This window comes from Hibiscus syriacus, unplaced genomic scaffold (assembly GCF_006381635.1).
Source record: "Hibiscus syriacus cultivar Baekdansim isolate YM2019G1 unplaced genomic scaffold, ASM638163v2 tig00111238_pilon, whole genome shotgun sequence".
Taxonomy (NCBI): domain Eukaryota; kingdom Viridiplantae; phylum Streptophyta; class Magnoliopsida; order Malvales; family Malvaceae; genus Hibiscus; species Hibiscus syriacus.
The window spans coordinates 1,143,162-1,165,462 of record NW_024063030.1 but is presented as its reverse complement, the minus strand read 5'-3'; the positions used below and the strand labels follow the sequence as shown (position 1 = coordinate 1,165,462).

The following is a 22,301-nucleotide window of genomic DNA, read 5'->3' as shown; positions in this document are numbered from 1 at the left end:
AACATATATAATAACTTTTTTATAACAAGAAAGAAAATCGAAAACATTAAAGTGAGGGAAAGAAGAAAAAATTATCAATATTGCATCTCATTTTAAAAATTGATCCAACATTTATCTTGAAGATTCAAAGCATTAGGTAACTGTTTTGTTTTTTTTCTCTCAATCCATTAGAGCGAGATAGAGAGTTATACTATGACGGTGGTGTTTCGGTTGAGGTGCTGATGATCTTCAATTGATCCGCTGGAACCAACGGCTCTGATTTGATCAGAAGTAGAAACGATTTATCTCTGCAACTCAAACTTTGGTTCTGGTGATTCAAGAGGTGGAGCAGAGAAGCTTATGAAAGAACTGAAATGATCAATGTTAAGAAACCCATAAGGATTGCGGAAACACACAGGCATAGCAAAGTGAGAGCCGACCCTGAATATTACAACGATGCGCCATGTTAGGAAAGCTTTTCTGACTTTCAATTAGAAACAATGTGTTTGGATATAGGGATACCGATATCATTTTTCTCGAGAAAATCATGAGGACAAAGCGAGGGAAAACGCCGATTTCTTCGAAGTAAAATTAAAGAAGGCGTCGCGGGGGAAGAAAGAAGGAAATGGTTAGTTTGGCTGCCTTCGCTTTATCCACTTGAAACGTTCCAGGAAGTGGTAAAAATACTTATTTGACCATGAGATTGATTAAATCATAATACTAATTAATTTGTTATAAGATTTTGAAAATTATTAATCTGTTATATGTTCTAGTTTAAAATTTAGTCATTTGATAAGATAATTTTATTTTTCTAATTTAATTCTGACAAATTTATTCATTCGGTTCAATTTTATTTCACTTAATTTTTAAAAAAAAAAAATAAATTAAAATGATAAATACGATCCATCAACTACTAATTTAAATATTTAGAGATTGACGTTTTATGTTAGGAGGTATTAAATAAAAATAAATTATTCATAAAAAATATAAAAAAATTAAAATATAAGAGATTTTAAAATATTAAGGGACCACTGTCTCATCTGTCCCTGATTAATTACTAATATTATGATATTTGCTGTCAATTCATTCAATCCTAACATGTGAATTGAGGCATAGTTACCATTTCCAAATCAGGTGAGTATATTGCTTAATCGTTACTTGAGACTAAATCTCAAAATTCTCGTTTTTTTCCCTCACTAGGAAAAGGAGGCTCTTTTTCTTACAATGCCTCGAAAAGAAAATCTCAGGGGGAAAAGCAAAACCCAAAGATATTTTCACCAAGATTCATAATCTTATTATCTGGGGTTCTAACGAAAACTAAAGAGAATCATGGGTTTCTTTTCGGTATGTTCGTTGGTCTGTCCATTGGTATCGGGTTGATCATTAGTTTCGCTAAATATGCGAAAATCCGATCCACTCGTCGTACTTTTCTGGTATTTCCATTTCATATTCATCAAAATACAGCATTTTACCGGTTTTTTCTTTCGTTTTCCTAACGTGCATTTCATAATGTGTTTTGGTGACGCATTATGTAGGCAAGGACGGTTGCTGCATTTGCAAGTATGACAGTGCAAGATTCAAGAAAAATCCTACCGCGCCAGTTCTATCACCTTGGGTTGCCTTCTCTCAGCGCCAGAAGTTGAGTTAGATCCATCATTTATCAAATTTAATATCTCCCGTTGTTATCGTTGCCTCTACTAATACTGGTTCTTCGTTAATGCAGCTAATTTGGCTTAATGTCCAACTTGAAAAGATTTACCCATCGGTCGACGAGGTAATTTGTTTAATTCACTCTTCTTACTTTTGGGTGCTTTGTTTTTAATATATATGAGGGCAAACGAGAAGCATTTTATACCTTTTCCCTATGATATAGGCAGCATCGGAGCTAATAAGAGCGAGTGTTGAGCCAATTCTGGAACAATATACACCAGCTATCTTATCGTCTACGAAGTTTGACAAGCTGACTCTTGGTACGGTTGCACCACAATTTACAGGTACATTTCTGTTCATTACAACTTTGGTTTATGTTAAGGAAAATATATTGAGAATAGCTTATACACTTGTAGTGTACTACCGAATTAGATTTATCTCCCAAAGTTTGAAATATTGACAATTTGTCAATATTCATTAGGTATTTCCATCATTGAGAGTGAAAGTGGTGCTGATGGAATCACAATGGAGATGGATATGCAGTGGGATGGTGACCCAAATATCGTCCTTATAATAACACCAAACTCGGTGTTACACTGCCCGTGCAGGTAATCTTTACATATTTGCTCATGCTCAAATTTCCTTTCTTGATTGTAGTGTTAAATGTATTTGACAAAAACCCCTTCTTCTTGATTGATATCTCATGGTTTAACTTGTTCGTTTAGGTCAAAGATATTAGTTCGCTGGGGTTTTCAGGTTAATCTTCAAACCACTTGTTGATCAATTTCCTTGTTTCGGAGCTGTTGCCTATTCCTTGAAAGAAAAGGTAACTATCAATATTCTTGTTAACATTACCACTACACTGCTTGATGAACATGATTTGACTAGATAGTTGTTCTCCTTCACGACTTGTGCAAAAAGACAAACTCAAAACATTATATGCTATAAAAAATAACTCATCAATGATAGATATCTCTATGCATTTACTTTTACATTGATATCATGATTTCCTGGAAAGCTTCCTACAGAGCTCTTGATTTTACACTTAAAGTTGTTGGAGGTGATCTATCATCAATACCAGGAGTTTCTGATGCCATTGAGGTTTGGAAAACCTTTTTCTCGTTACTTTTTTTTTTATATTTCTCTACTATGATATTGACTTGAAAAATATGCATTTTAGTTTCTAAATTACGGAGGCAAATTAAACAAGTGCAAAATATGTGGTAGATGTTCCAGATAGAAGAGAACAACCCTGTTTAATAGCAATCATTGTGAGCCAGAATTTCACAAATATATATAGTAGTTTGCATAAAGAAGTATTATTTGCATTGAATTATTCATGGGTTCATCAACCTCTGGAATTATGAGATGTGATTCTGATGAACTGATTACAGTTTTGTACTCACAAGACAATTAGGAATGCTATTGAAGATTCTATAACATGGCCTGTTAGGAATATTGTACAAATAATACATGGGGATTACAGGTATGCTAAGGTTGTCATGTTCTTTCTACAATCAATTCACCGTTGATTTGTCTTTAGATCAATGTTATTGAAGAGTTTAAGAACCTGCAATCATTAATGTTCTGTGATTAACCTAGTGTTATGCTGCCATAACAAAGCTGCAATCATTAATCTTCGTAGTAATTGGATCTTGCTTTTCTGTGATTAATACCCTTAACCCTTTCACCAGTTTTCTGGAGCTGAAACCAGTTGGAATATTAGATGTGAAGCTTGTGCAAGCCAAGGAACTAACGAATAAGGACATCATTGGGAAATCTGATCCTTTTGCTGTCTTATTTATACGTCCACTACCGGAAAAAACGAAAACCAGTAAAATCATTGTAAGATACTTGCCTTATTATGCATATGATCTCCTTTTCAAGGATTTATGTTTTTTAACTCTTTAGTTATTCAGGGCAACCAATTGAATCCAATTTGGAATGAGCACTTTGAGTTCAGTGTAGAAGATGTGTCCACGCAACACGTGACTGTGAAAGTCTTTGATGATGAAGGGGTTCAGGATTCTGAACTCCTTGGCTGTGCTCAATTTGCATTGAAGGACCTTGAGCCTGGTAAAGTGAAGCAACGGCTGAAACTGGTCAAGGATTTGGTGGTCCAAAGATAATAAAGACGGGTCAGGTAGGTATCCCAATTGAAATTTTCCTTCTATTTGCTCATTGATGATATCAACACCTAAACAACTTGAATGTTGCAGTTGCTGATAAATTTCATGGATTATTTCGAATAGGTGCAGCTTGAGCTCCTTTACAACCCTTATGGCACAGACAGCAGCTTGAAGAACCCATTTAACCATGATTACTCATTGACATCATTGGAAAAGGCCCTTAAACCTTCAAAGATCGAAATGGAGGGTATTGATCCCGGAAAAGCGGCTCAAAAGAAAGAGAGGGTGATTGCTAGAGGGAGTACTATCAGTAATTGTTATATCAGGTGAAAACTTGCCTCCGGTTAATCTTAATGGAAAGACAGACCCTTTTGTGGTCTTCACAATGAAGAAATCCGAGGCAAAATCCAAGACAATGGTGAGACGTGTTTCGGGTTCTCTTGTGTTATTTTTATTAGTGGTGCCTTGTTGGCATGCAAATTCAGCATAAATAATTTCCCTTAATTTTCTCAGGTTGCTAATGAGACCTTGAATCCTGTGTGGAACCAGACATTCGACTTTGTTGTGGAGGATGCATTGCATGAAATGTTAATTTTGGATATCCTGGACCATGACACTTTAGGAAGGTAACTCTCACCACGAATAGCTTCATGATCTTTTACAAAGGTTGCTGGAATCTGAGGGACATTGCTTTAATCGCATTGCTAAAAAAATGTTTCAGGGAAAAATCGGAAGAATCGCGATGACAATGACAAGGGTGTTATTGGAAGGGGAATTTCAAGAGAGTTTTCCAATAGATGGTGCTAAATCAGGAAAGCTTAATCTCCATCTAAAATGGAGCCCTCAGCTAGTATTCCGTGACCGTGATACTCAATGAAGAATATTTCTCCCATCTCTGAATAAAATGCTTGATGTGTAAACTAAATCCAAACATGGCTGTCTGCTCTTCTTTTCTTCTCTGTAGAGATCTTCATAAATTTTCTTTTCGGTTTAAGATGCAACAAATTTTGATGAAACAGGCAGGCTGATATTGCATAGAAGGAAGGAATGATGAGAATTTCAAGACCATGCTAAGCATTTCAATAAAAATCCTCACTTCTCCTAAGAAACCTTATTAAAATCCAAACTTTCCTTTTCTTTTTATTTCATATTTATTTGGGTAAAGTACACAAATATTGTCCGAATATAGGATGTTGTTTTGTTAAATGATCTTTGAAAGTTTCAAAATGCTCCATTGACTATAGGATATTGCTTTGTTGAGTCCCTCGAATATTAAAAGTTATAAAATTATCATTGGGTTATTCACATGCTCCAAACCTGTCATCATTCGTTAAAAAATTGATTGATGTTTGTGTTGAGCATTAATCTATTGACTGAAATATGATAAAATTTGATCTCAGAATCTCAAACGACTATACAACTCAAACAATTCTGATATCAAATTTTATCATATCTCAATCAACATGTTAATATTCAACACAAACGACAATCAATTTTTTAACGAAAAATGATACTTCAGAACTTATAAATAGTTGGATGATCATTTTCCAACTTTTAATAATCGATAGACTTAACAAAATAATATTCTACAACAAAACATATATATTTCGTAATGTTTGTCTTGTGAACTCATCTTCAGAAATAAAATAAAATAAAAATCGTTATTCGATTTCATTTGAGGATTTTATTTTATTTTTCAATAATTTACTGCCATTGCAATATTGTTGTAATCCTCCCAACATTTTGATATAAGAATTTACCAATTAACGGATAAAAGTTGATAATAAAAAAACTTGATAATCGCCATAACAATAACCTAAACCGGTCGATAATGAAGTCTGAAAGTCCATCAAAGCGAAATTTCTTCATTAGAAACATGGCTTTGTACAATTGAAGTAGATAAAAATTGTTAAATTTTAGGAATTTAAAGTTCATAATTTAATTTTCCGTTGATATCTCTCATTTTCCATATCTCATGGGCTTAATATTCATTAAAAATAAAATTTTTCTTTTCCCTCCTTTAAGTAAAATTGTTTTAAAAATATATAATTTTAAAATATATTTATTTTCTTAATATTTACAGTTTAATGAAAATAATTTATTTTATAACTTTCAATTAATTGAGTAATTATTTTATAACTTCCTTTTATGATTGGGTGATACATTCAGTTATCCTTCAAAATTTTACTCGTAGCTCTTAGACACTGGATCAAGTAATTTGAAGTAATCATTTCATTGAAGTTGAAACAATTAGAATGCGTAAGGTAATGGGTAAGCATAGCACACCAAATTTTAAGGAACGTGTAACAACCCGAATTTACAAAAATATTTAATTGAAATTTTAGAAGTTAATTGTGAAAATTGGTAAATTGTTGGTGACTAAATCAAAATTTATGAGAGTTTATAGGCCATTTTAGAAGTGAAGGAAATCCAAGGACCAAGCCTTGAATTTACCCTAAAACTGTCGGCAGCTTTGATTATAAGCGTACATTTGGTTTTGATTTTCAGAACCAAAATGCTCTCAATTTTCCTTTCCCATACGCAGTTTCCAACTCCGATTCCGACGCCGTCCAAATTCCGATCATCGTTTTAAACCCACCGTTGTGTTCATCATCGAGCGATGAACAAACCCTTCAAATTAATTGAAGCGAAACGCGGCCAAACGCGGGAATTTCCAGTCAAAGTAGCGACGGTTTTGTTAGCTCTATCGCCGAGGAAATCTTAAATTCACCGCTGATCGTTGCTCCGTTTACGACACCTCCCGCACCATCGTGTTCCTTGTGCCGTTCGAGTTCACCGGTGTCAACCTTGTCCGCCGTATACGGCGGCGCGTGAGGAGGTGGTGCAGTCAAAGATTCGGCCGATTTGAAATCGAGCTCTCCGCCGTTCAAAAATTTGAACTGATCGTTGTAAGTATCTTGAAATCGCTCAAAATAATTTTTAGAAATTTTTCCGGGATTTTTAGGGCCCCGGAGGACGCCTCACGCGCCACACGCGCCGCCGCAGGGCGAGTGGCTGCTGGAAACCGGTTTAACCGGTTTTCAACCGGTTCGAACCGGTTTGACCGGTCTGACCCGACCCGACCGTTGACCCGACCCGACCCGACCGTTGACCGTTGACTTTCTTTGACCAAAACTTAAAATGGCTTTGACGAGCATTAAACGACCGTTAATCTTTTCCGAGTATACCTATCCTGATAGTTTTCGACGTTCCGAATCCGTTTCCGTGGTCCGTTTTGTCAAATTCGAATCCGAAGGTCTCCAAATCTACGGTCAAAGTGGTTGACTTTGACTTTGACCAAGAATTTGAATTTTCGAAAAGTCATACTTTATGTTTTTCGACGCCCTGATTCCGATTCCGCAATTCGTTTGGCCAAATTCAGACTTGAAATACCTCAAATTGATAGTCAAACACGAAAAATGCGTTGAGAGACTGATAAATATTATTGTTTGAAGGTACAAGAGACTCTCCGGATCGTTCGACAACTCGACCCAGCTCTTCTAGATCAGTTAAACCACGTGTGCCAGTATTCACCGTTCGAAAACTGTAGCAGAGCATGGTGAAACCAGCAATCAGTAGATTTGTTATTTGAATCTATTGTCGAGGTGTGTTCCCTACTTGTTATTGAACTGTTTTATTGGTTTTAATACGTGGTACACGAATTCATTGGCTATGTTTTATGGATGCACCAATTTAATGTGACAATTTATGGAATGGCTGCTATCTAATTTTTGTTTTGAAATGGTATATGATTACCATGTTTTTGGATTTATGGAATTTATGTCACGGTGCAATTGAATTTTGGAATTGAAATACGATGGAATAGCTCTGATCAAGCTAACTGGGCCTAATGTGACTCTTGAGGGCCCCAAGATGTTTCATTAGGTCGGCTTTCCTTTGCTGTGTGCTTAGGGTAAGCTATATGGACTTATTGACTTGGGCTTAAGGATACAAGCTTCAGAGCCTATCCTTAAGTCGGCTTCTTTTTGCTATGTGCATAAAGTAAGCTATATGGAAATAATTTTGGGAACTACTGATGGTGTACCAGAAAAGGGTTTAAACTATGATTTTCAAAAAGTTAAACTCTTTTACGAATTTGTGAGATTACTAGACTATGATTTGTACTTATTGTGATTTTATGGAAATGTTGGGACACACTGAGCCTAGCTCACCTTTTGAAAATGTTTTCCCCCTTTCAGATACTGTTGGGTAGATACCTTGGTTCGAGCACTTGGAGGATCAACATATCTCTTGAAGTAAATCAGATTGTAATGTTTTTATCTGGCAAGTTGACTTTATTTGGTGACATGGACCTTATTTTAAAATATCGGTTATAATGATAACACTTTTGCTACTACTGCTCGGTTTATTGTGATTTGAATTTGAAGACATGTTTTAAATTAAATTATTATTTATTTGTACTATATTACGAGTTGGATTTTGATAGTATAAATTGTTTATAATTTCATGTTATTTATAATGTGATTTTATATTGATGGAATAACGGTTTGCGAAAAATGTCTTTAATAATTATAATGTGATCCAGACTTAGTCGAAACGCATAGGCCGGGTCTAGGGGGTTACATTTATTGGTATCAGAGCTTTTGGTTTTTAACCCTCGGACTGTATATGAGTCCACATTGAAATACGGTTTTGAAATATTTTACAAAACGAGTTACTAAGGCCATGTCACAAAGTTATTAAATTTTAACTATGTATGAGACTCCAAGTGCTTATCTAACCCTAAGTTTTATCTTCTGTAGTAAACTTGAGATCCATCAAAATGAGTGCTAGACGTAGTCGTCGAACTAGCCGTGGACGAGGTCGAGTGGCTAGATTCGCAGATCCGATCGATGAGATACGGGTAGATCCCCCACCTCCGATAGGTGATCATGCTCCTACGACCCCAACGGATCTGCCTCCTGCCGCTGGTATTGGTATGACTACACCGATAATAGGAGCGACCGATATTGAGTCAGAGTCTACCGGAGTTGCTTTGGATGAGAATTTGGTAGACAATTTCTGCAGTTAATACAGGGAGCAGTCAGAGCTACTGGTGTTATCTGAGGTTCCTATTTCACAGGCTTTGATTGCCAATGGAGTTAGAACTTTTGGGGGACAGATAGGTGGAGCTCCTACTGAAGCTGAGGATTGGCTCCAGGATACAGAGAGACGCATGGATCAGTTGGTTTTGGACTCAACTAAGAGATATCAGGGTGCTGTGGCGATGTTAGATGGCATTGCCTACACTTGGTGGGAGTCAGTGACCAGTAGTGTTCCTACCGATCGTTTGACCTGGAATTTCTTTAAGGATCGCTTTCGGAGCCGTTTTCTGGGAGAGCTACTTAGCTCAGAGACGACAACAGTTTCAAGACCTGGTTCAGGGAGACATGAATGTTTCTGAATATGAGATCGAGTTCCTGAAGTTGCTGAAGTATGGATTCAATATAGTACCTACGGAGAGAGATCGATGTCGTAAATTTGCCCTTGGACTCAGATACGAGCTGCGTAGGCAAGTTGTAACCCATCAGGATGAGATATTTGATGTGCTGGTGGGCAGCAGAGCCAAAGATGCGGAAGAGGTGGAGGTTTTAGCTTCTGGTAGAGAGCGTTTTGATCAAGATCGATATAAGAAATTTTCAGGCCCGATGGAGTCATCAGCACAGTCCGAAAAGAGGACTCGTACTTCAGCCCCTCAGAGAAGCAATACACGTTTCAGGCCTGCAGCATCCTCACCTTTAGCTGTCAGTCGAGGCGGTCCTCGTCGTATTATAATGGGCCCCTTGTGAGTATTGTGGTAAACAGCACTCAGGAGAGTGTCGTAAGAAGATGGGTTTGCTATCAGTGTGGATCTAGTGGTCATTATCGGAGGGATTGTCCTCAGTTAGTTTCGTTTGAGCAGACCACTACCCAAACTCCTGTGCGTTCGCAGACTACAGTACAGACCCCAATTAGAGATCGTAGTCAAGGAAAGACGCGAGGATCAGCGTCCAGGATAGACAGTAGAGCCCGACCTCAGCAAAATAGAGGGCCAACAGCTCTGAGGCTAGACAGCCAGCTTTAGTTTATGCAACTAGATGTCGTGATGACAGAGATGAGCCTGAGGTTATTGCAGGTACATTTACTATTTATTCTACCCCATACTTTGCATTATTGGACAATGGCTCCACTCACTCTATGTATCGAGCTCAGTATCTCGAAACCTTCAGATTCCGATCGAGAACACTGAAAATACTGTTACAGTTACAAGTCCAGTAGGACAAGCGGTATTAGTGAATAAAGTATTTCGGCGTTGTCCTCTCGAGGTTCAGGGAGAAATTTTTCTCGCTGATCTTATGGAACTTCCTTTAGGGGAGTTCGATCTAATTCTTGGAATGGATTGGTTGAATAAAACACAAGGTAAAGCTAGATTACGAATACAAGCGGGCTACTCTGAAGACTTCAGATAGTTGGACTGTGTTAATTGGTGAACGGCGTGGTTATCTCTCCAATATAGTTTCAGCGATGGAAATTGATCATATGATCCGGAAGGGATATGAGACCTTCATTGCTTGTATTTTGAACACCAAAGGTGCATTGTCCACGATCGAGGAGATTCGTACAGTTAGCGAGTTTCCTGATGTTTTTCCGGAGGAGTTGCCTGGGTTACCTCCTGATAGAGAGGTAGAGTTCGAGATTGAGACTTATCCAGGATCTTCACCTATTTCTATGGCACCTTATCGTATGGCTCCAAAGGAACTTAAGGAGTTGAAAGTCCAATTGCAAGAATTATTCGATCGAGGATTTATCCGACATAGTACTTCACCATAGGGAGCTCCAGTTCTATTCGTGAAAAAGAAGGATGGGTCGCTAAGATTATGTATTGACTATCGGAAATTGAACAAGATGACGGTCAAGAATAAAATTCCATTACCCAGGATTGATGACTTATTTGATCAATTGCGAGGAGCTACTGTATTCTCTAAGATTGATCTTCGTTCGGGGTATTATCAATTGAAAGTTAAAGGATCTGATGTTGCAAAAACGGCCATTCGCACTAGATATGGTCATTATGAATTTTTAGTGATGCCTTTTGGTTTGACGAACGCTCCTGCAGCTTTTATGGATTTGATGAATCGGGTGTTCCGACCATATTTGGATCAATTTGTGGTGGTCTTCATTGACGATATTCTGATCTATTCTCGAACTGAGGCAGAGCATGACGAGCATTTGAAGATCGTTCTGCGGACTTTGAAAGAGCATCGTCTATATGCCAAACTAAGCAAGTGTGAGTTTTGGCTTCAAGAAGTGTCATTTCTGGGGCATATTATTTCTGCGTGAGGTGTTCAGGTTGATCCCAGCAAGATAGAGGCTATTATGAATTGGAAACGACCTAAGAACGTATCTGAAATCCGCAGTTTCTTGGGCTTGGCTGGTTATTATCGACGTTTTGTTGAGGGCTTCTCGATCATTGCTTCTCCTATGACAAAGTTGTTAAGGAAGAATGTGTTGTTTGACTGGGGCGAGGCACAACAGGAGCTTTGAGAAATTAAAGGCGGTTTTGACTCAAGCACCGGTGTTGATTCAACCGGAGTCCGGGAAGGATTTTACAGTGTATAGTGATGCTTCACATTCAGGACTTGGTTGTGTTTTAATACAGGAAAGTAAGGTGGTGGCTTATGCATCCCGTCAGCTGCGGCCGCATGAGAGTAATTATCCTACTCACGATTTAGAGTTGGCAGCAGTAATTTTTGCCTTGAAGATTTGGAGACACTATCTTTATGGAGAGAAGTGTTACATTTTCACAGATCATAAGAGCTTAAAGTATCTTCTGACCCAGAAGGAACTTAATTTGAGACAGCGTCGCTGGTTAGAGCTTCTAAAGGATTATGATTGCGTGATTGATTACCACCCTGGTAAAGCTAACATTATAGCAGATGCTTTGAGTCGAAAGACGGTATCGGAGTTGAGGTCTTTAATGGCCAAGATGAATTTATATGACGATGGCACTTTGTTAGCAGAATTGCAAGTTAAGCCGACCTTGGTTGATAAGATCAAAGTTAAGCAGCCCCTTGATAGCTCCTTGTTTTCCATCTTTGAGCAGTAGAGCAGGGGACAAACACAGATTACGCAATTGATCAGGATGAAGTTTTATGCTTTAAAGGTAGATATTGTGTGCCTGATGATGCTGAATTGAGGCAGACTATCCTTACTGAGGCTCATAGTAGTCCATATGCTATGCACCCCGGAGGAGATAAGATGTACCGGAATTTGAGAGAGATGTATTATTGGATTGGTATGAAGAAAGACATATCTGACTTTGTGGCTAGGTGTTTGACTTGTCAGCAAGTTAAGGCAGAACATCAACATCCATCAGGTTTGTTACAGCCTATCAAGATTCCTGAATGGAAATGGGAGCGTATTACTATGGATTTTGTTACTGGCTTGCCTATGACTCCTTCGAAAAAAGATTCAGTTTGGGTGATTGTTGACAGACTTACAAAGTCAGCTCACTTCATTCCTGTGCGAGTAAATTATACTTTGGATAAGCTGGCAAGATTGTATTTCAGAGATTGTCAGATTGCATGGTGTTCCATTGTCTATTATTTCTGATCGAGATCCGAGATTTACTTCGAGATTTTGGAAGGCGTTACATACGGCTTTGGGAACAAGATTGGATTATAGTACATCCTTTCATCCACAAACTGATGGTCAATCTGAGAGAGTAATTCAGATTCTGGAGGATATGTTGCGGGGTTGCGTAATCGATTTTCATGGTAGTTGGGAGAACTTTTTGCCGTTGGCTGAATTTGCTTACAATAACAGTTATCAGACCAGCATTTGTATGGCACCCTATGAAGCGCTCTATGGGCATAAATGTCGCACTCCGATCTGTTGGACTGAGTTGCGTGATAGGAAAACGTTGGGACCTGAGTTAGTGTGAGAGACGGAGGACACAGTCAGATTAATCCGTGACCGTCTGAAAGAGGCATTTGATAGGCAGAAATCTTATGCAGATCAAAGAAAGAAGGATATACAGTTTGAAGTGGGAGATCAGGTCTTTTTGAAAGTTTCACCCTGGAAGAAAGTATTGAGATTCGGGCGTAAGGGTAAATTGAGTCCAAGATTTATTGGACCATTTCGTATCTTGAAGAGGGTAGAACCTGTTGCATATCAGCTTGAGTTGCCTTCTGAGCTAAGTCGTATTCATGATGTCTTTCATGTATCAATGTTGAGGAGATACCGTCCAGATCCAGGTCACATTATTCAGGTTGAAGAAGTAGAGTTGAGACCTGATTTGTCATATGAAGAGGAACCCATTCAGATCTTGGAGAGAGATGAACGAGTTCTTCGGAATAGACGAATTCCAATGGTCAAAGTTCAGTGGAGTAATCGAGGCCCCTCAGAAGCTACTTGGGAGACATTGGAGTCAATGGAGGCTCAGTTTCCTCAACTATTCTCATAAGGTAAATTTCGAGGACGAAATTTCTTGTAGAGGGAGAGAATTGTAACAACCCGAATATTTACAAAATAATATTTAATTGAAATTTTAGAGGTTAATTGTGAAAATTGGTAAATTGTTGGTGACTAAATCAAAATTTATGAGAGTTTATAGGCCATTTTAGAAGTGAAGGAAATCCAAGGACCAAGCCTTGAATTTACCCTAAAACTGTCGGCAGCTTTGATTATAAGCGTACATTTGGTTCTGATTTTCAGAACCAAAATGCTCCCAATTTTCCTTTCCCATACGCAGTTTCCAACTCCGATTCCGACGCCGTCCAAATTCCGATCATCGTTTTAAACCCACCGTTGTGTTCATCATCGAGCGATGAACAAACCCTTCAAATTAATTGAAGCGAAACGCGGCCAAACGTCGGGAATTTCCAGTCAAAGTAGCGACGGTTTTGTTAGCTCTATCGCCGAGGAAATCTTAAATTCACCGCTGATCGTTGCTCCGTTTACGACACCTCCCGCACCATCGTGTTCCTTGTGCCGTTCCGAGTTCACCGGTGTCAACCTTGTCCGCCGTATACGGCGGCGCGTGAGGAGGTGGTGCAGTCAAAGATTCGGCTGATTTGAAATCGAGCTCTCCGCCGTTCAAAAATTTGAACCGATCGTTGTAAGTATCTTGAAATCGCTCAAAATAATTTTTAAAATTTTTCCGGGATTTTTAGGGCCCCGGAGGACGCCTCACGCGCCACACGTGCCGCCGCAGGGCGAGTGGCTGCTGGAAACCGGTTTAACCGGTTTTCAACCGGTTCTGACCGGTTTGACCGGTTTCAACCGGTTCGAACCGATTTGACCGGTTTAACGGTTTGACCGGTCTGACCCGACCCGACCGTTGACCCTACCCGACCCGACCGTTGACCCGACCCGACCCGACCGTTGACCGTTGACCGTTGACTTTCTTTGACCAAAACTTAAAATGGCTTTGACCGAGCATTAAACGACCGTTAATCTTTTCCGAGTATACCTATCCTGATAGTTTTCGACGTGCCGAATCCGTTTCCGTGGTCCGTTTTGTCAAATTCGAATCCGAAGGTCTCCAAATCTACGGTCAAAGTGGTTGACTTTGACTTTGACCAAGAATTTGAATTTTCGAAAAGTCATACTTTATGTTTTTCGACGCCCTGATTCCGATTCCGCAATCCGTTTGGCCAAATTCAGACTCGAAATACCTCAAATTGATAGTCAAACCCGAAAAATGCGTATATACTTAAGAAGTTTAGCTTTGAACAATTAAATAGGATTTGAGACTGATAAATATTATTGTTTGAAGGTACAAGAGACTCTCCGGATCGTTCGACAGCTCGACCCAGCTCTTCTAGATCAGTTAAACCACGGTGTCAGTATTCACCCGTTCGAAAACTGTAGCAGAGCGTGGTGAAACCAGCAATCAGTAGATTTGTTATTTGAATCTATTGTTGAGGGTGTTCCCTACTTGTTATTGAACTGTTTTATTGGTTTTAATACGTGGTACACCGAATTCATTGGCTATTGTTTTATGGATGCACCAATTTAATGTGACAATTTATGGAATAGGCTGCTATCTAATTTTTGTTTTTGAAATGGTATATGATTACCATGTTTTTGGATTTATGGAATTTATATCACGGTGCAATTGAATTTTGGAATTGAAATACGATGGAATAGCTATGATCAAGCTAACTGGGCCTAATGTGACTCTTGAGGGCCCTAAGATGTTTCATTAGGTCGGCTTTCCTTTGCTGTGTGCTTAGGGTAAGCTATATGGACTTATTGACTTGGGCTTAAGGATACAAGCTTCAGAGCCTATCCTTAAGTCGGCTTTCTTTTGCTATGTGCATAAAGTAAGCTATATGGAAAATAATTTTGGGAACTACTGATGGTGTACCAGAAAAGGGTTTAAACTATGATTTTCAAAAAGTTAAACTCTTTTACGAATTTGTGAGATTACTAGACTATAATTTGTACCTATTGTGATTTTATGGAAATGTTGGGACACACTGAGCCTAGCTCACCTTTTGAAAATGTTTTCCCCCTTTCAGATACTGTTGGGTAGATACCTTGGTTCGAGCACTTGGAGGATCAACATATCTCTTGAAGTAAATCAGATTGTAATGTTTTTATCTGGCAAGTTGACTTTATTTTGGTGACATGAACCTATTTTAAAATATCGGATTTTATAATGATAACACTTTTGCTACTACTGCTCGGTTTATTGTGATTTTGAATTTGAAGACATGTTTTAAATTAAATTATTATTTATTTGTACTATATTTACGAGTTGGATTTTGATAGTATAAATTGTTTATAATTTCATGTTATTTATAATATGATTTTTATTGATGGAATAACGGTTGCGAAAAATGTCTTTAATAATTATAATGTAATCTACTAGACTTAGTCAAAACGTATAGGCCGGGTCTAGGGGTTACAGAACGGCCCACGACCATCAGCTAAACCAGTAATTCAACAAACAACAAATTGGATTGATGGGTAAGAAATCGGATGGAAACTGGAATGTGTGCAGAAACAGAAGAAGATTCTGGCATACGTTCATCGACATTAGGTTTTTGCCTTTATCAAAGTAATTGAAGGTTTGATCATATCTTTGGACTGGTAGTTGGGACCTTCCTCGGTTAGCTTGGTTCTCTCCCTTCTCCCCTCACACCACATGCAGTAAACTTCGAATCCAAGCAGTGTTTCTAAAATCCCTCCAAAAAAAACTTCAAAAGATCTGCAGAAAAGCCCCCTTTTTTCAACACATGAACCCCAATCCGCCATTGAACGCTTCTTAGACCTTGAAAAGGATGAAAGCATCGTTTTTAATGACCACCCTAATCTTTTCAAGCTCTCACATCTACTTTGCAACCTCAAAACCCACCTTGAAAAGCTCCAAAAATATCAGGGTTATAGCCTCCCTTGCATCCTCAGACACCAATTCATCAACTACAAGATTTACCAAGTTGCTTATGCAATAGAGACTGAAATCCGAGCTTATTTTGATCGAGAAAGCGTTCAAAACCTTGTGGGAACACTTGAAGGTTCAGCTGATGAGGATGAGAAAGTGAAGGTTTTGGTTGAGTTTGAGTTTGAGAAGCGTTTATCACAAGGTTTTGATATTCATTTCCAAGATTTAATTTCGAAAGCCAAAATATTCTCGATTCTCAAACTTTTGCTTTGCGACTCTTCATGCTCGATTAGAATTCGAGATCAGGTAGCACTAGTGATAGCTTCATTGGTTAGATTCAATAAAGATGTTTTGTGGGATTGGTGCTAATGGGTCCAACTGTTCGAGCTCTAATATCAATGTCATCTTGTTGTTCAATTCGAGTTCTTTCTATGCTGATCAAGTTTATTAGAATCCCTTTGGTTGATGAATTAGAAGCACACAAAGAAATCCCAAGAATTATAAGCCTTTTAAGCTCAGAAAATGTGGCGATTCAAGCTGGAGCCATAGATTGCATACTTGGAATCTCGTATTATGGTAGAAGAGAAGCCATTGAAGCAATGCTTGAAGCAGAGTTGGTTGAGAAACTGGTTATATTTCAGAGATTAGAAAAGCAAGCCAGTGTGGATGAAAATGGAACTACTAACGAAGACGATTCAAAATCAGATCCAAAAAGGGACAAGGAAGAGGGTTATGAGGGGAATTGTCCATTTGAAGGTTGTGTTGCAAGATTTGCAGTGCAATTAGAACCAGGAGAAGTGTTAAGTAAAAAGGAGAAAATAGAATCTAAATTAGAGATTTTGAGGAGAATCAGAGAAGCCTCTGTTTCTGAGGCAGAGAAAGCTTCCATTGTTGCAGAGGTACTATGGGGTTCCTCCCCTTGAAATTAGATTTGAGGCTTAGAGCTCCTGCTGTAGGAATTTGGAACACATTTGTTTTAGTTGCAATGAAGATTTCAGTATATAATGAAACATTGGTAACAGGAAAAGTGTTTTCTTCACCTCTCACTATTTTATATCTGATTCTTTAGTTGGAAACCAGTCATGTCCAAATCATACGATTAAGTGTTACAGGTTCAGCCCAACATGGCTGATTTTCACCGAGCAACACTAGTCGAAATCGAGAAAATTCTGCCAACTAATACAAGAAAAACATTCAAAGTACAAATATGCACGGTTATCAAGGAATCAAACCAAAAGCATAAAGGCTTTTTCTTTTCCTTTTGTTCTTTATTGCTAGCTTTGCATAATTCTCTTAAAAAGGGTATCATAAACTTTAGATGCATAAGCAACTTTACTAACCGCATGAAAGATGGGATAAAGTACGCATTTAGTACTTAAACTATCAATTTCAATCTGTTTTAGTATCTAAACTTTTATTTTTTTCAAATCATAACTAAAGTTTACTTTTTGTTTCATTTTAATATCCCGTTATTAAAAACTTAACGCTTTTAGTACCTAAACTATTAGTTTTGATCCATTTTAATACTAATTTTTTAATTTTTTTTGGAACTTAACTAAACGTGTTTTAGTATCTAGACTTTCATTTTTTTCAAAACTTAACGGTGGGGTATTAAAATGCAACAAAAAAACTTTAGGTATGTTTTGAAAAAATTGAAAGTTTAAGTACTAAAACTGATCAAAACTAATAGTTTAGGTACTCAATGTGTATTTTACCCTAAAAAATATTAAGACTACAAGCAGCAGCTGCCGACAGAAGAAAAAGATCAGTAGGGACTTCCTCCCCGAATGAATTTAGTTGGTCAAAGATCAGGCAGAGTCTTCTTCCTTTCATCCCTCCACCCTATTTTTCCTGAAAAACGTTACGTAGTCATCCGAAATTACCAAGCCTCCGTTGGAATCGGAGCATGATTAGAAGCAACCAGATAGGAGTGTCATTTTTAAGGTGGTGATGCATAAATGTAATCCTGAAGAATGGCGCAAAAGAGATTATATAATGATGCTAGAACTGTATGTTAAGAAATATCAAACAAGTCTGATTTCCAGAAATGTCACAATGTTCTCTACTCTAATGCAGACAGACACCCTTAGTCTGTAACTTGAATCGGCCCATTCTAACTTCCAACTACACCATACCTCTAACCTCAGCAAGACAATAAATTACTAGAACAAGAGATTGAAGTTCACTTTTGCTTTTTAGCCGGTGGCTGAAGCTCTTCCTCCTCTTCCTCTTCTTCCTCCTCTTCTTCGCCATCATCGTTGTCGTCATCATCGTCATCATCACCACCGTCATCATCATCATCCTCATCTCCACTGCCACCTTCCCCATTGGCCTCGGGTTCATCTTCGGGATCTCCTTCATCTTCACCAGAAGCATTCTCCTCGTCCTCGCTTGCATCTTCATCTTGATCATCCACTGCTTCTTCCTCGTCATCTTCATCATCATCCTCGGTGTCACTGGCATCCTTGTTCTCAGGACTAGGTTTTCTCACTGAAAGAAGCTGAGCAAGTGGAAACCTGCAAAAGCAAATTAGTCAATTTTCCCATCCCACGAACAAGAAAAAAAGAACAAGCACAAGTTAGGAAAGATGAAAAAGAATCCAACTAACCCTCCATTTGTTTCAGACTCTTTCAAGTGGATATCAATTCCACTAGGCAGAGTTCCCATCTGGAAAAAACATCAAACACTTGCTGAGAAGAAAACCAGATTTCTTCCAGGCGCAGTTTGTGAGCAATGTGTAATAAACACGCATATTATCACATCAAGGGACAACTTTAAGAACGGGAAAATGAAATTACTCATTGCCATACAACTCACAAATAATAAATGTTTAGACCAGATGAAAAACAAACGAACATTCTTGCACCAAAACACACACACACACAAAAAATGACAATCAACACAGTGATATTGTTCTAAAATCTTAAAATGTAGCAGTTCGCTCTTGATTGCATTAACTTCCATATTAAATGAACCAATGCTTCCAAAAACTCTCTATAAACATCCTAAACAAATTCTTCCTTAACATCCTACTATAAACTTTTAGACAACCTATTAGGCAAAGTAACAAAATCCCTAGTTTCAAACAGATAAGAAACAAAAACAGCATTGAACCTGAAACTTGAACACTTCTAATTTCTAGAACAATGCAATCAAATTATCATATCAAAGTTGTCAATTTCCAAATAAATTCAAGGAATAATAAATAAGTCCTTAAAGGGAATAAAAGCAACCATCATTCAAAACTATTAACCGCAAAAATTAAATAGCAACTTCCCAAGTGGGGTTAAATTAACTAGCAAAGATAAAAGAAAATTATACCATCGTGAACAACCAAGCGATCGACTTTGTAACAACAATGGCAATCTCGACAACCATAGCTTGTAGTGCGAAGCCCAATAACACATCGTTTCCGGTCAAGCTTTCCATTTGAGTGACTTCCGACATATCGTGTGACTGAGCCTATAAAGAAAGGAACCCCAATTGAAGACAGAGAGTTAAAGATTGAACTAGGTTTTTGGAATTTGGGGGTTTTATGTTAGGGCTTTGGAGATATATTACTAGCATCCACGAGCACATGAGTCGAGAAAGAGTGCTTGATGCCAGTGATAAAGAAACTAGTCGGTCGTGGAGTTAAGCATGACAGCTAAAACTGAGGCCGTCCGATTTCTTTGATCTATCTTTATCCGTGGATTTTGATCATAAAACGAGATTATTGCCGTTGACTTAGTTAAGGTGATATGCCTTTTACCATAATATTTTGAACATTTATTACATTTTCTTTCTTAAGAATGTGTTTGGTTAACAGAACGTAAGATTACCAGTGGAAATAAAAGATTATCAGAGAATATGATTACTGAGAATGTTGTATTTTTTGTTTGGTTGGTTTAGCAGGAAGGTAAGATTAGCGTGTTTGGTTAAAGGAATAAAATATTATTGTAACGTATATTTGACCAAATTGTCCTTATTATATATTTGTTTTTTTAACAAATTGGAAAATATTTATATATTTTCTTTAAAAAAATTAAATTCATAAAATTTATATACATTTTTTTACAAAATTAAAAATATAAAAAGGTTTAATAAAAGGGTAAAATTTTATTTTAACTCATGAACTTTATATAAAATTTTAATTATAGATTTTTTTTGTAAATCTAAAATAGTTTAAGGATAAATTTATAATTTAACATTCGTAGAATTTTTATTATTCAATGACAAAATAAGGATATTTTTTAGAGAGAAAATTAAGGGCATTTTAGTCCAAAACGCCAGTAATCCAACAATACCTAAGGAGATGGAGGTAATGACATTCCCTGTAATATACCCCAAAAAATCCACTATTGATAATGTAAGATTACCGTGAATAACATTCCCGGCCAACCAAACGGGAGAATATGAATTTCATTCCCATGGGAATCTTACATTCCCCCAACCAAACACACCCTAAAAATGTTCCTTTTGTTGGTTTAGTTTGAGGCCCAATGCCTAAATTTACCCAGCAGATGAGTTTATTTATTACTGATACGTTAATTTGACCTAAAAAGGTTTTAAATTTAATAAATAATAAAATTAAAAACAATATTACTTGTTCATCACTAATGTGGTTTGGGAGGGAATTCTTCTTCACTGTAACATAAGTAGATCAGGTATCGCACCGTCTCCAGAATATAATATCGATTTATTGAGAGTTTTGTTCGTACAGTCAGAGATTTTTTTAGTAATATATGTCGAATTTTTTTAATGTTCTATTGTAACTGAAAATTTGTTGACGTGCTTATCATTGCCATGGGAAACGAGGATATTTGCAGCTTAGATATGTTTTTTTATGATCGAATGGGCATCAGGTTTTCTGTGAATCAAGACCATGGACATGCACATCTAGTGAATTGACAAAACCAGTCACTTTAAGTACCTGACATCGGACGGCACGTAAGCAGTGTGATTTATCTGGCGCTGTAATTGAAGAGATGAGGCACCGAATATGCCCGCCGTTTCATCCATAAAACTGATGTATACCAACTGCCTATCAAAATATTGAATGAGAGATTGATGCCGATGGTTCTCCTATGGCCAACTGAAAAGACACGAGATTCCAATTTTATGGCTACCAATGGAACATTTCCTAGTTAACCGAGTACCCGGTTAGTGATTTTTTTAAGGTAAATTATATATTTGGTCATTTATATATTATCTAATTTATATTTTGGTCACTTGATTATTATTTAGAGCAAACTGCCTATTTGGTCACTTATATATTATCTAATTTATGTTTTGGTCACTCGATTATTATTTAGGGTAAACTACCTCTTTGGTCACTTATATATTATTTTTTTATAGGAATTGAAGGCCTAATTAAAAATCTCCTTCATGATTAAGGAACTCAGAGGAAGGAGGAAAAGAGTGACTTATACTTCATTAATAAAAGATACATAAGATTTACAACATCAAGATAAAACCCTTACAAACAATCCTAAGAACCCAAAATAAAATACCCCTAAAACACATTGAAATTAGCCAATACTGGACTTAGCCAACCCATCAGCCTCTATATTGGTTGTCCTAGCAACCCATCTAATAACACCCTCCAATTCTTTAAGCTTAACCGCTATATCCCTGACAATAAAGGCATAGAGATCACGACACAAAGTTCCATTCTTAACCCATTCCACTACCATTTTGCAATTTGATTTTATAATCAACCGACCCTAAATACCTCCTCTCACTGAATCAAAGAAATATAAACCCTTCTAATATATTATCTAATTTATGTTTTGGTCACTTGATTATTATTTTTTTTCAAAATTATACCTAACATTACGTTTTGATTCTATTATGGTCACCCATATTTAAAAATGAACTATGATTCTAACATGACATTTTTTAATTATGTTTGGATGTTGGACTAACATTTTTTAATTATGTTTGGTTGTTGGACTATGTAATTCGAAGTTTTGAACATTTTAATTTTTGTGTGTGTTTTTAATTAATAATTTGAAAAACAACCCAGGTATTCGGGTACCCGCAATATCTGGGTCGGGACACGGGCCGAGAAATCAATTACCCAAAGATTCGGGTACCCAAATTTGCACACCCCTACTGAAAACTACGTATGATTTTATTTTAAGAGACGAATAATTTTAAAAGGATTACTTATAAAATTTTAAGAGCGC

General features: G+C 37.3%; 1 protein-coding gene and 1 pseudogene across 1 annotated transcript; one reads left to right on the top strand and one right to left on the bottom strand.

Moving 5' to 3' along the window:
• Positions 1 to 353: 353 nt before the first annotated feature.
• On the top strand, positions 354 to 4,665 carry LOC120157203 (annotated as a pseudogene).
• Positions 4,666 to 18,105: 13,440 nt separating this feature from the next.
• LOC120156839 (glutamic acid-rich protein-like) lies at positions 18,106 to 19,701 on the bottom strand. The gene is made up of 3 exons (XM_039168093.1): positions 19,453 to 19,701; positions 18,740 to 18,798; positions 18,106 to 18,647 (listed from the first exon to the last, which is right to left on the bottom strand). The coding sequence occupies exons 1-3, from the start codon at positions 19,576 to 19,578 to the stop codon at positions 18,314 to 18,316; spliced, it is 519 nt and encodes a 172-aa protein (XP_039024024.1). The 5' UTR covers positions 19,579 to 19,701; the 3' UTR covers positions 18,106 to 18,313.
• Positions 19,702 to 22,301: the final 2,600 nt, after the last annotated feature.